The sequence below is a fragment of the Littorina saxatilis genome, linkage group LG3 (genome assembly GCF_037325665.1).
Source record: "Littorina saxatilis isolate snail1 linkage group LG3, US_GU_Lsax_2.0, whole genome shotgun sequence".
NCBI classification, from domain to species: Eukaryota; Metazoa; Mollusca; class Gastropoda; order Littorinimorpha; family Littorinidae; genus Littorina; species Littorina saxatilis.
Window position 1 is genome coordinate 68,321,479 of NC_090247.1, and position 12,098 is coordinate 68,333,576.

At 45.3% G+C, this 12,098-nt stretch overlaps 2 protein-coding genes across 2 annotated transcripts; both read left to right on the forward strand.

Annotated features, from left to right (window-relative positions):
* The first annotated feature begins 1,938 nt into the window (after nt 1–1,938).
* LOC138963081 (toll-like receptor 4) lies at nt 1,939–6,679 on the forward strand. Its single transcript, XM_070335086.1, has 3 exons — nt 1,939–4,424; nt 5,559–5,741; nt 6,544–6,679. The coding sequence occupies exons 1-3, from the start codon at nt 2,515–2,517 to the stop codon at nt 6,656–6,658; spliced, it is 2,208 nt and encodes a 735-aa protein (XP_070191187.1). The 5' UTR covers nt 1,939–2,514; the 3' UTR covers nt 6,659–6,679.
* On the forward strand, nt 6,565–9,213 carry LOC138963082 (toll-like receptor 6). Its single transcript, XM_070335087.1, has 3 exons — nt 6,565–6,783; nt 7,879–8,154; nt 8,298–9,213. Exons 1-3 carry the CDS (start codon nt 6,703–6,705, stop codon nt 8,568–8,570), a joined length of 630 nt encoding a protein of 209 aa, XP_070191188.1. The 5' UTR covers nt 6,565–6,702; the 3' UTR covers nt 8,571–9,213.
* Nucleotides 9,214–12,098: the final 2,885 nt, after the last annotated feature.

A 12,098-nucleotide genomic window follows, 5' to 3' on the forward strand; every position in this document is an offset into this window, starting at 1 on the left:
CTATTATTATGCCCGCCCCAATTCAGTTAAATTCAAAGAGCTTTTTTCCACTACAAAAAAGAGTTTATTGCTAAAACTCGCAAAGTTCATGACACTTGTCATGGACTGTTTGAGAAGCGAGTAAAATTTAATTCTCTTTTAGCTTTATACTCCGATATCTGTTTTGTGTTGTTTGTAATAGTATTTTTGTCCTGATGTTAACTCACTCTCCACCCCCCCCTCCCCCTTCCCCCCATTCCCCATAGTAAAGAAATGTATGTAATCACTTTGCACTTGTAGTGTTTTATTATTATTATTATTATTATTATTATTATTATTATTATTATTATTATTATTATTATTATTATTATTATTATTACTATTAATTATTATTATTGTTGAATTGTTTCTTGTATTGTTTTTGCTCTCCCTCACCCCTCAACTCCCTTTTCTGTACATAGTCTGATTTCTTTTTGTTTTAGTTCCTTTTATTTGGTGTTGAATGAAATGTGTTTTTACTGTGTTTTTTAATTTTCCATGTACCCTCACGGGGTTTTATTGGAATAATAAAACTTGACTTGACTTGACTTGACTATACGGAAACACGAAAATACCCAGCATGCCTACTCAATGAAAGCGGAGTGAGCTGACTATGCTCTCAGAGTTTTGTGTGGGGCACCCAAATGGGCAAACGAGCTCACACGTAACCAGAAAATTCTGCCGGAACGCTGAAGAAAGAAGAAGAAGAAGAAGAAGAAGTATAAAATGCAACATCCAGTTAACAAAACATCTCAGTTCAGGAGCAAGGAAAACTGAAAACTGTCACACGCAGTATGGTGTGTTTTGTTGTTGTTGAAGTGTTTTGTGGTTGCTTCACTGTTGAGCGACTTCGCAACATAACACCCCAAAACATGCAAAACAGTACCAGCTTTGTCCGTTAAGCTCCCCGGGCCGACCACCAGCCAGGTGTAACACGAAATTTTTACTCCACGAAAAATTTACTCCGGAGTAAAAATTTCGTACGAAATTCTTACTCCGAGTACAAATTTCGTACGAGAAAAGAACTCCCCAAGGCACGAAAAAATTACTCCCTCCACGAAATTTTTACTCCCCATTTTTTTCACTTCCAGTAAAAATCTCGTACGCGAAAATGGGATGCGGGCGAAGGGATAATGCCAATAAGTGACCTCGCGCACACGAATGTCGCGCTAGCCTCCCTCCACTCATTCCGCCACCAAGACTAACAGGGGACAAGGGAGTCAACATTTCGTACACCTGGCATGGGAAGTTAAATTGCTCGTGTTAGGGTGAAGTAATTTAATCGTTTTTTTATTCGTCAGGGGAGTAACATTTGTGTACGAAACGTTAACTCGGAACTCACCTGTCGTGGGGAGTAATTTTCTCGTGTAATGGGGGAGTGCTTTTTTCGTAAAGGGAGTATTATTTTCGTACGAAATTTTTACTCTGGAGTAAAAATCTCGTGGGAGTAATTTTCTCGTGTTTCCGGCAGCCCTTTTCTTCGCGTAATGCAATACCATCCGGCATTGTGAGTCTGCTTGTACAAAACCTTCCTGGTTTGGAGTAACTTTGGCGTAAGCCTCAACAGATTTTGCTTGCACTTCCTTTGACCCAGTTTTAACAGCCAATGGTTTTGACTCTACGGTCTGTTGATTTTTCAGTTCACCTGTTGGTTTAGAATCCTAAAAAAAGACTTTACAATAGTTTGCAAGCACAGATAGAATCTGCAACTCAGCGCGGTTAGTCTGTGTTTGAAGGATTTGTTTCTGCGGATATATCGAAAACGTAGAAACGTTTGTTAAAAAAAGAAGTAATTATAGCATTAACATTTCAATATGTTGAATATTCACACTGGATTTCTGTGGATTAAGAGATACTGTAGGCTACATGGAGGATCACCAGCCATCTGAAACAATTGCTTTCGCTGTATAATATGTAAGGTAAGATATACATGTTATGATACGTCCTGTGAGGTTACCCTCAAATTCGGGTTGCATTCTCCTCGGGGAAAGCGAGCTGCCATACAAAACGGCGCTTTTTTCTCTTCTTCATTTTGGAACTTTTCCATGCATGCGTGTTTTTATGTTTTTTTTCTCCATTCCTGAGACTTTCGCTGGGAACTTGGGGTATTTAGTGTTGCGACAGCTTCAATATAAAGAGATACATCAATTCGAATTCTTCAGTCTAGTTTTGAGACAGGAAGAAATGGCATTTTAAAATCAACACTCGCGCAAGACTACACCGGCTCTCTAATCGCAGAGTCCCTTCTCTGTGGCACTGACAAAAGAAAGGTTTAGCCCAGAATGGTTTTCCTGTTGATGTGCCGGTTAATGACTTAGGCCTTTGACTGTTAGTAGTAAAATGAATGGCGTGGTAAACACTACTGGAGAAGCATTTTGTTCTCTCCTACAAGTGCTGACGTTGTCGTCTTTTACTCTTTTTCAGTTCAAGTAATGAAGCAGTTCAGGTCGATGGTCGACTCTGGCTTCTACAAATACATTCACATCGCCATACAGAATGTTCCACGTATTTCCCTGCATCGCGTTGATGTGTGGACTCTTCCCTCTCACCCGAGGTTTCTCTTGCACGGAGAGTCAGCAAGCGGAAGGCCTCAGCCTGGACAGCAGCCACCGTCATTTGACGTCACTGCCTGACACGCCGAGCGAGAAAGTGACGAAATTCGACGTCACTTACAACGACCTGTCGAAGCTGCCAGAGGACACGTTGAGCTCCTGGTTTCCCGCCTTGCAGCAGCTTGACGCGAGTCACAACGCCATCACCGCCATTGACGACAGGACCTTTCAGGGGCTGTCCGAGCTGCACGACCTTGACCTCAGCTACAACCAGCTGCAGGTGATGCACAACGGAACGTTGAGCGACCTGTCCTCCTCGCTGCGCACTCTCTCCCTCAGCCACAACCGCCTGCAGCAGCTGGACGACACCGCTTTCCGGGGCCTGGCCACGCTGACGTCACTCAGTCTGGACAACAACAACCTTACTTCGTTGACCGCCTCCACCTTTAGCGGACTGGTCAGTCTGAGATACTTGGACCTCAGCTACAACGCCCTGACCTCGATACTCAACAACACCTTCGCCGACCTGGTCAGCTTGCGCAGCCTTCGGCTCGACCACAACCAGATGGAGCACCTGGAGCCCGCTGCCCTGGCCGGACTGAAGCAGCTGGTGGACATCCACCTCAACGACAACCGCCTCGAGTTTTTTCACTGGTCTTTGCCAGCAGGAGTGTTTGCCGACCTGCAGTCCGTGGAGCGATTCGAGTTGAAGTTCAACAGTAGGTCAAACACGGGTGGGTATCCGGAGGGTGTGTTTGGTGACCTTGTGGCTGTGAGGTATCTCGCCCTGGACTCCTTTGTGGACATGGACTTTGGCCCAGAGTTTGCCAGACTCTCACACATCGAGACTTTAGACGTGGCCGACAGCTGTAAGGTGAACACGCTTCGCAACTCCTCTCTTCTGGGCTTCAAGAACTCCTCGCTCCAAAGCCTCCAGCTGACCAGCTGTCATTCCTTACTTTTCATGGAGACGTGTGCCTTCTGTGACCTGCCGCACCTCAAGAATCTCTACCTCACTCACAGCGACGCCCTGCACACAGGAGAAGCGTTTCGAGCGCTGTATGGCTTGCAGGGCCAGAGCTTGGATGAAATCAATTTCAGGGCTGTGGGCAGATTGTTGCCCGAACTCCACATCATTGATAGCAACATGACGAAATACATACACAACGTTTGCGTCAGAACATTCATAATGTCACATGCCCATATACAACGTGTGATCCACAACGCCATGTTCCATACAGCGGACAGCCAGCTGTCCAGATGCATCCAGCATGTGGACCTCTCTGAAAACAATCTCAACGGAGACCTTGGTGTTTTCATTAACATTTTCGTCCACACTAAAACCCTCATCAGCCTCCAACTGCAGGAGCAGCACGTGTATTCCCTGAAGGGGTCGGCGTGTGTTCTGAGTGTTGCCCCGGAGTGTGGCAATCGTGGCTCCAGCACCCCACCGAGCTGGCCTGAGACCTTCCACCTGCCCTTCCCGCCCAGCCTGCACTTCCTCAACCTGTCCGCCATGTTCACTTTCTTCAACTCCATGCCTCCTCGAGTCGACGCACCCTCCGCTCTCGGCCTGAAGACGCTGGACCTGTCGTTCGGCTTTACCTCTCACTGCATGACCACCTTCACCGGCTTTCAACACCTCGAAACGTTCGACTTCAGCGGCAATTACTGCAACAACATCAGCGACAACATCTTTGACCACCTCCTGTCCCTGCGGCACCTGTCGTTGTCCAGCGCACACCTGAACCCAGCGGACATCCGGACACGTGCACATCGTCTGCTGCAACACGTGGACCGGCTGGAGACCCTGGACCTGTCGTGGAACTGGCTGGTGGAGATCCAGGGCCACAGGTAGGAGCTGATTCAGCACTCACACGTCAGCGTCACTAGTCAGTAGTCACTAGTCACCACTCACTAATCAGCTTCACAAGTCAGCACTCACTAGTCAGTAGTCACTAGTCACCACTCACTAATCAGCACTCACTAGTCAGTAGTCACGGGATTGTCTTTTTTCATAATCTCGGCTGAACAGAGTGATTGCATGGTTTAAACAAAATCTTGTAAATATATTAGCACGCATGCAGAAGGACCGTTTCGTCATAAACAAAATCTTGTGAATATAATCATATAAGCACGCAGAAAGACCGTTTTGTCATAAACAAAACCTTGTAAATATATAAGCACGCAGAAGAACTATTTCGTCATAAACAATTCTTGTAAATAATTATATTAGCGCACAGTATATATGACCTTTTGGTAATAACAACAAAATCTTGTGAATATATTAGCGCACAGTGGGACCTTTTGGTTATAAAACAATCTTGTAAATTTATATATTAGTACACACTATGACCTTGGTAATTTGTGTGTGTGTAGTCTTGGATAGAAAAGAAAGAAGTGTCTTGGTTTACGTTGAGATTCAGACGATTTTCCCGTCGATTATGATAATGTTGCTGCTGCTGCTGATTTGTTGTTTGTTTGTTTGTTTGCTTAACGCCCAGTCCACCACGAAGGGTGATATCAGGGCGGTGCTGCTTTGACATTTAACGTGCGCCACACACAAGACATAACGGTCGCAGCACAGGCTTCATGTCTCACCCAGTCACATCATTCTGACACCGGACCAACCAGTCCTAGCACTAACCCCATAATGCCAGACGCCAGGCGGAGCCGCCACTAGATTGCCAATTTTAAAGTCTTAGGTATGATCCGGCCGGGGTTCGAACCCACGACCTCCCGCTCACTGGGCGGACGCCTTACCACTAGGCCACCGTGTTGCGGTGCTGCTGCTGCTGATGATGTTGCTGCTGCTGCTGATGATGATAATGTTGATGATGATGATGATAATGTTGATGATGATAATGATGATGATAATGTTGATGATGAAAATGATAATGATGATAATGTTGATGATGATGATGATGATGATGATGATGATGCTGACTGACACATTGTGACTGATGCCTTCCATCTGGTGTCCCGCAGTCTGCCCGCACAGTCCCGTCTGCAGCGTCTACTCCTGTCTCACAACAGTTTCCAGTCTCTGCCTGTGGATGTCGGCCTTCACCCCAACCTGACCGACCTTGACCTGTCCTTCAACTCTGTGCCCTCTCTCACGTCTGTCGAGCGTGACTCATTGGACGAGCTGGCTTCGCGTCATCTCTTCAGGTGACCTTGTGTAGTGCGTTTTGGGGGCTAAAAAGGTGACTTCGAGTAGTGCGTTTCATGGGCTATGTTTAGTGCGTTTCATGGGCTATGTTTAGTGCGTTTCATGGGCTATGTTTAGTGCGTTTCATGGGCTATGTTTAGTGCGTTTCATGGGCTATGTTTAGTGCGTTTCATGGGCTATGTTTAGTGCGTTTCATGGGCTATGTTTAGTGCGTTTCATGGGCTATGTTTAGTGCGTTTCATGGGCTATGTTTAGTGCGTTTCATGGGCTATGTTTAGTGCGTTTCATGGGCTATGTTTAGGGTGTTTCATGGGCTATGCTTAGTGCGTTTCATGGGCTATGTTTGGTGCGTTTCATGGGCTATGTTTAGTGCGTTTCACGGGCTATGTTTAGTGCGTTTCTTTGGCAATTCGTGTGACTTCGTGTGTCGCGTTTAAATGGGCTATTCGGATGACTGTGAGAAATACGTTTTACTGGCTATTCAGATGACTTTATGCAGTGCGTTTCATGGTTTATTTAGATGCGTTGCATGGGCTATTCATGTAACTTTGTGCAGTGGGTTTCATGCGCTGTGGACAGTGCATCTCCAGATTGGCGTTCACATTTTTGACCTTTGAGAAAAAATAAACAAGGAAGAGGAATATGACTTTCCTGCAAAAAGGCATTGAGCCACGGATGAAAATACAAAAAAAAACCCACGTAGAAATAAAAATACATAAGTTGTGATATGAATAACCGACAAATAAATATATACAGTTACCATACATTAATCAGCTTCTGTTCGACCATCTTTTTTCCCAGGCTGAATCTTCGTGGTAATCCCATGCTGTGCGCATGCTCCAACCTCAACTTCCTGCGCTGGATGTGGGACACCCACGTGATCTTGGATGGTGATGGCAGCAGTGGTCGTCGGTAAACGTGCACTCTGGACACAGGGGAGATCATGATACCGAACAAGTAATGGCGGCGTGGGATTCGCTATGGAGACGGTGTATTGGACAGAGAGTTTTCGCCCTTGCCTTGGTTTGCTTTTTCCTTCAGGTACAGAAATACTGTATGTGTATAGGTTGAATGCCCGCTGATTGCTCGTATGCATGTTTGCCAGAATTATGAAAGTTGTGACTCGAGGCTTTGCCGAGAGTGACGCCTTTAAACAATATCCTCACGTACCGTCGAGACATGGAGTTAACGTTACAAGAGCTTTCAGAGGAGATATAACCTTTACTGATATATCATGATAACAACTTGGTTTGCTGCCGCGAACTATTAAGAAAAGAAAGCCCAGATTACAATGACGACCTCTTCTTCTTCTTCTTCTTCTTCTTCGTTCGTGGGCTGAAACTCCCACGTACACTCGTGTTTTTTGCACGAGTGGAATTTTACTTGTATGCCATTTAGGCAGCCATACGCCGTTTTCGGAGGAAGCATGCTGGGTATTTTCGTGTTTCTATAACCCACCGAACTCTGACATGGATTACAGGATCTTTTTCGTGCGCACTTGGTCTTGTGCTTGCGTGTACACACCGTCACACGGGGAGTGTTCGGACACCGAGGAGAGTCTGCACACAAAGTTGACTCTGAGAAATAAATCTCTCGCCGAACGTGGGGACGAACTCAAGCTGACAGCGGCCAACTGGATACAAATCCAGCGCGCTACCGACTGAGCTACATCCCCGCCCTCAATGACGACCTCAATTTGTTCCTAACACTATGGATGGATTACTTCATGAGCAAAGTAAAGCCGGGTCTGCCGCACTGTTCTCAGTCAGTCTGGGCAAAAAGAGACTATAAAGTCTACACGGTTCGTGTATTTTTGAAATGTGAAAAGTGCCAGACATAATTATTTGCACACTAGAGTGAAACAGACATCCAAACAGCAAATAAGATATATTGAGATGTACGACACAGGTATCGGTAGAAATGTTCAAGTTTGCAACAAACTTTTTATTTTATTTTCTATCTTATCACATGATTATATGAATCAAAAAAGTACAGGTGGGGTTAACAGCGCTATAGAACCTGTTCATATAACCATATGGACCTTCATTATAAGAGGTAAAAGATATCTTAGAAGGTGTACACAAAAAAAAAAAAATGTATGCTTAGCTGTCTATACACGCGGACTGTCCCCTGCAGATGCTGACCCTGGTGACGGTCTACCTGGTCAGCAGAAGCTGGACGCACATCAAGTACGCTTGGTACGCTTGGCGTCATCTGATTCTGCCGCGGCGCCACGACTTCAGGAAGGACGCATACGTCGTCTACGCGGAGGGTGACACGGAGTTCGTCTTTAACAAGCTGGGGCCGTGTCTGGAGCGCTTCGGCGTGCGTCTTCTGCTGAGGCACATTGAGGATCTGCCGGGATCAATCATCGCTGAGAACATCGTCAAGAACACTGAAGACAGCTGGAAGGTGAGTCACGAACACTGCCGTCAATAGACGATGTTCGTAAATAACAATGTCGGGCGTGTAAGAGTGAATACTCTTGCTTTAAGTGAGTCAAAATTTCTCACATAGCTGTCATTGTAATTTGTTCCACCGGTTCTACTGGGCAGGTACTGCTAGTGGTGACCCGGGCGTTCTCGCAGTGCGACTGGTCGTGCAGCTTCTCGGTGCAGCAAGCTCAGCGCAGCATCTCCGACACGCTACCTGACCGCGTCCTCGTGCTCTTCCTACAGGACCTGCACACGCTGCCGCCCATGGCGTCGCTGGAGTTACTGCTGCGCAACTACCCCGAGAGGAACGTGTTCCACGCGCACAGAGACCTGCCGGAACGCCATGCAGCGTGGGAGGCTCTGGCCTCCGCCATTCTCCGAGAGAGGAACTGACTGCAGGGCTGAGATGCACGACCCGAAAGTGGGTGCCACCCAACCGGGAGAGAACAAACCGCGGGTTCTGATTCGTTGAAATCTCAACAAATCTCAGTTTCAACCAATCCAACACTGCAGGCGGCTCTTGCATCGGTCTCGAATAGCAACAACTGCTGAAGAGACAATAAACAATATATTGAAAATAATAACCTGGAGAGGAACGTGTTTCTCGTGTACAGAGACTTGACGGAACGCCATAGAGCGTGGAAGACACTGGCCTCCGCCATTCTCCGAGATAGGAACTGACTGAACTCACCTTGTGGAAGTTGAACGCATTGTTTGTTTGTTTGCTTGTTTGTCAACTACCCGTGGTGGAACGAGAAAAGCCTGCACAGAGACATGTACCTGGTCACAACACTGCCTGACACACCTTTTTATGATGTAAATTAGCTGTTGTAAAAGGCAGACATCTTTTAGCTACACTCCTTCTCTCTGCATTGCTTGCGAGTATATTTTGTTCTCTTGTACTTGTAGTTGTAGCGAATAACTAATGTACATTTCGCTTTGCGTTATTTCTGTATATAGTTTTATTTCCGCAGGAGAGAGAGAGAGAGAGAGAGAGAGAGAGAGAGAGAGAGAGAGAGAGAGAGAGAGAGAGAGAGAGAGAGTGTGTGTATTTGTGTGGGTGTGTGTGTTTTTGTGTGTGTGTCAGTGTGTGTGTGTGTGTTTGTGTGTGTGTCAGTGTGTGTGTGTGTGTGTGTGTGTGTGTGTGTGTGTGTACGTGTGTGTGTGTGTTTGTGTGTGTGTGTGTGTGTGTTTTAGCTCTCTCGCTTTTTCCTCTTACATAGAGTCACACATTTCGTAAGATCGTATGTTGTCTGCATTACCTAACGCTGCTATGAAGACACCAGTATCTTCATTGTTTCCAGGTCAAAAAGGGATCGGATTGCAAGTTAGATAAGACCTATCTTGGCATTCTGATAAGCATCGCTCCACGGCTATTGCCAGTTGTCTCTCTGAGAGAATGAACCTAACTAATTTTGACCTGAGTTCAGGATGTTGTCTTGGGTCACACACATACACCAGTGCTTGACTCTTAGTACGTAGCTAACATGTCATGGTCGCCGTTTGGTTATTCTTGGCATACAGGAAACTGTAACCCTTGGGCGGGGAGCTATTTCTATCAGTGAAGGTTAAATTCGTTGAATGGTTGTTACAGGTGATTTGTGTGTGAGTGCATCGTGTTGAATGCGTTTTAGACAGACAAACAGACACACACAGAGACTGAGAGCAAGAGAGAGAGAGAGGAGAGCTGAGAGAGAGAGAGAGAGAGAGAGAGAGAGAGAGAGAGAGAGAGAGAGAGAGAGAGAGAGATTCAGATTCAGATTCAAAACTTTAATACAAAGGGATAAAGGTTTTAGGCGATGCCTAATCTTCCAACCTGTCCCTTTTAGACTTACATGACATTATACATTACATTTATATATTTATATAACATGTTTTAAACAGCCAAACGAATAACTAATTAACTAAGAATTTGTAATCAGGTTAAAACTAACAAAAACACTAGCTATAATAACGTGGTTCATGGATTAATAAAACGATGATTAAGATGTGATGCAGTAACAGTTATGAAAGGTTCCTAGAAACTCGTTTATAAACTGTATCAATGTGAGAGCGCCAGTTAAGTTCATCATCAATTACAACTCCAAGCACACGGTGTTGATGGACTTGAGCAATGCTAACTGCATGTACCTTGCATAAGATCAAGGCTCAGAGGCTGTCGCTGGTGTTTTTGTCTTGTGGTTATTAACATGCTTTTTGTTTTCTTAGGATGCAGTGCCATTCTGTTACAATTACACCAATCATTAATATTTGCTATACTTTCTTGGAGTACTTTTCTTATGAGATTTATACCTGTATTACTGCTGTGAAGTGTTGAGTCATCCGCTAAGATCAAGTACAGCATTTTCTTGTTTGAGGTGTAATGGTAAATCATTATTGTAGAGAGAGAGAGAGAGAGAGAGAGAGAGAGAGAGAGAGAGAGAGAGAGAGAGAGAGAGAGAGAGAGAGAGAGAGAGACAGAGACAGAGAGAGAGAGAGAGAGAGAGAGAGAGAGATTTACAAAGACACACAAACCTATTGAGAGACAGACAGACAGACAGTTTGACAGGCAGACATATAGGCATACACTACAGCGACCAGTCAACCACCACCACCACCTCCACACACACACACACACATTTGTACAAACAGCTAAAAGAAGTAAAAAGAAATATATAAAGTGGGTAATAACACTTTAATCAAACAATTGCATCAACATAATCAAATCAGCAGCTGTCATGCAAAATAAGATGAATTTTTCTCACTCCCTCCTCAAATATCTGGCCCGGTGTCGTATCAGAGGTCACCGATCTTGAATGTCTCACTTCATAGAAGAAAAATCATCAGTCCGTATGAAGAAAGAATACTGGGGTTCACGTTGATGGTAACCGTGATATAATTGTTCAATCACAAGTTTTGATCAATCAAAGTCGGCTTTATCTTTTGCCCTTGTCAATTCAAGACGAACCAATGCTTTAGAATTCCTATTTAATTGAAGTGGTGAAGAAACGCTCTAGCAGAAATGTCAAGTTCTGTCAAATCGCACTCTTGCTTTAATACATCAGTATGTGTACCACTCTGAAGCTTTTGCCAAAGATGGCAAGGTTCCTGGTTTCATACGACACGGGAGAAGCGTTATTAATATAGTTTTGCTAGGATTGTAGCTTCAATTTTGACAGTGCTCTTGTGAAAGAGGAATCAACTTTTCGTTCAACGGTAGAAAGTTTCGAACGGACGAAAGCTTAGAACGCCTCAAGTTCTGCGGCAATGACATAGTTTTCACGTGTGCGAACATCCAGAAAGGGATGGGGTGGGGGGTGTGGATCAGCCTATCAGAGGATCTTTCGTTGTCCTCCTCTCTTCACCCTTGTGTGTGTGGTCACAAGGAATATCCGTCATCGATGCATCAATGGTGACCAGATCTGGAGTTGTTGCTGCATCGCTGGTTGGCATCTCCATTGTGGTAGTAGCAGTAGTTGTAGGACCAGTCGTATCAGTAGTAGTCGGCCTTTCTGTAGTCGTAGTAGTAGCAGTCGTTGTCGTAGTGGTAGTGGCAGTAGTGGTAGTTTGGGCTGCAACACATCTCCCGTAGAGAGAAATCACCCCGCTACTGCTGACGATGTTGGGCTTGCAGCGCAGACCGTCACCACAGGGGCAGTTGGTTTCCGTGACTCGCGTGGAACAGTCCTCTCTGACCAGCCCCGACCTCTTGCAGTAGACGATGGTCGGGAGAAACTCGTCCCGCACGCAGCAGTAGCCGGTTGGACAGACATCTAGGCGGTGGTCTACCCGGGGGTTGCATTTCATGTCTATCGTGATTTGTTGCTGGAAGACAAAACATCAAATAAGAATACGTTTTATAAACTGAACTTGTTGTGCTCCATTGGTTGTATATGCAATTGGTTATTTGTAATTCTGTCTTTGTAAGGCGTTGTATTTCAT

What these genes read in the sequence shown, in the direction of transcription:
- LOC138963082 (XM_070335087.1), top strand. Translation starts at nt 6,703, where the DNA reads ATGGCGGCGTGGGATTCGCTATGGAGACGGTGTATTGGACAGAGAGTT. An exon ending in TGGTTTGCTTTTTCCTTCAG is followed by an intron (nt 6,784 to 7,878) that starts GTACAGAAATAC and finishes TGTCCCCTGCAG; the next exon opens with ATGCTGACCCTGGTGACGGT. An exon ending in ACACTGAAGACAGCTGGAAG is followed by an intron (nt 8,155 to 8,297) that starts GTGAGTCACGAA and finishes TCTACTGGGCAG; the next exon opens with GTACTGCTAGTGGTGACCCG.
- LOC138963081 (XM_070335086.1), top strand. Translation starts at nt 2,515, where the DNA reads ATGTTCCACGTATTTCCCTGCATCGCGTTGATGTGTGGACTCTTCCCT. An exon ending in GTGGAGATCCAGGGCCACAG is followed by an intron (nt 4,425 to 5,558) that starts GTAGGAGCTGAT and finishes GGTGTCCCGCAG; the next exon opens with TCTGCCCGCACAGTCCCGTC. An exon ending in GCTTCGCGTCATCTCTTCAG is followed by an intron (nt 5,742 to 6,543) that starts GTGACCTTGTGT and finishes CTTTTTTCCCAG; the next exon opens with GCTGAATCTTCGTGGTAATC.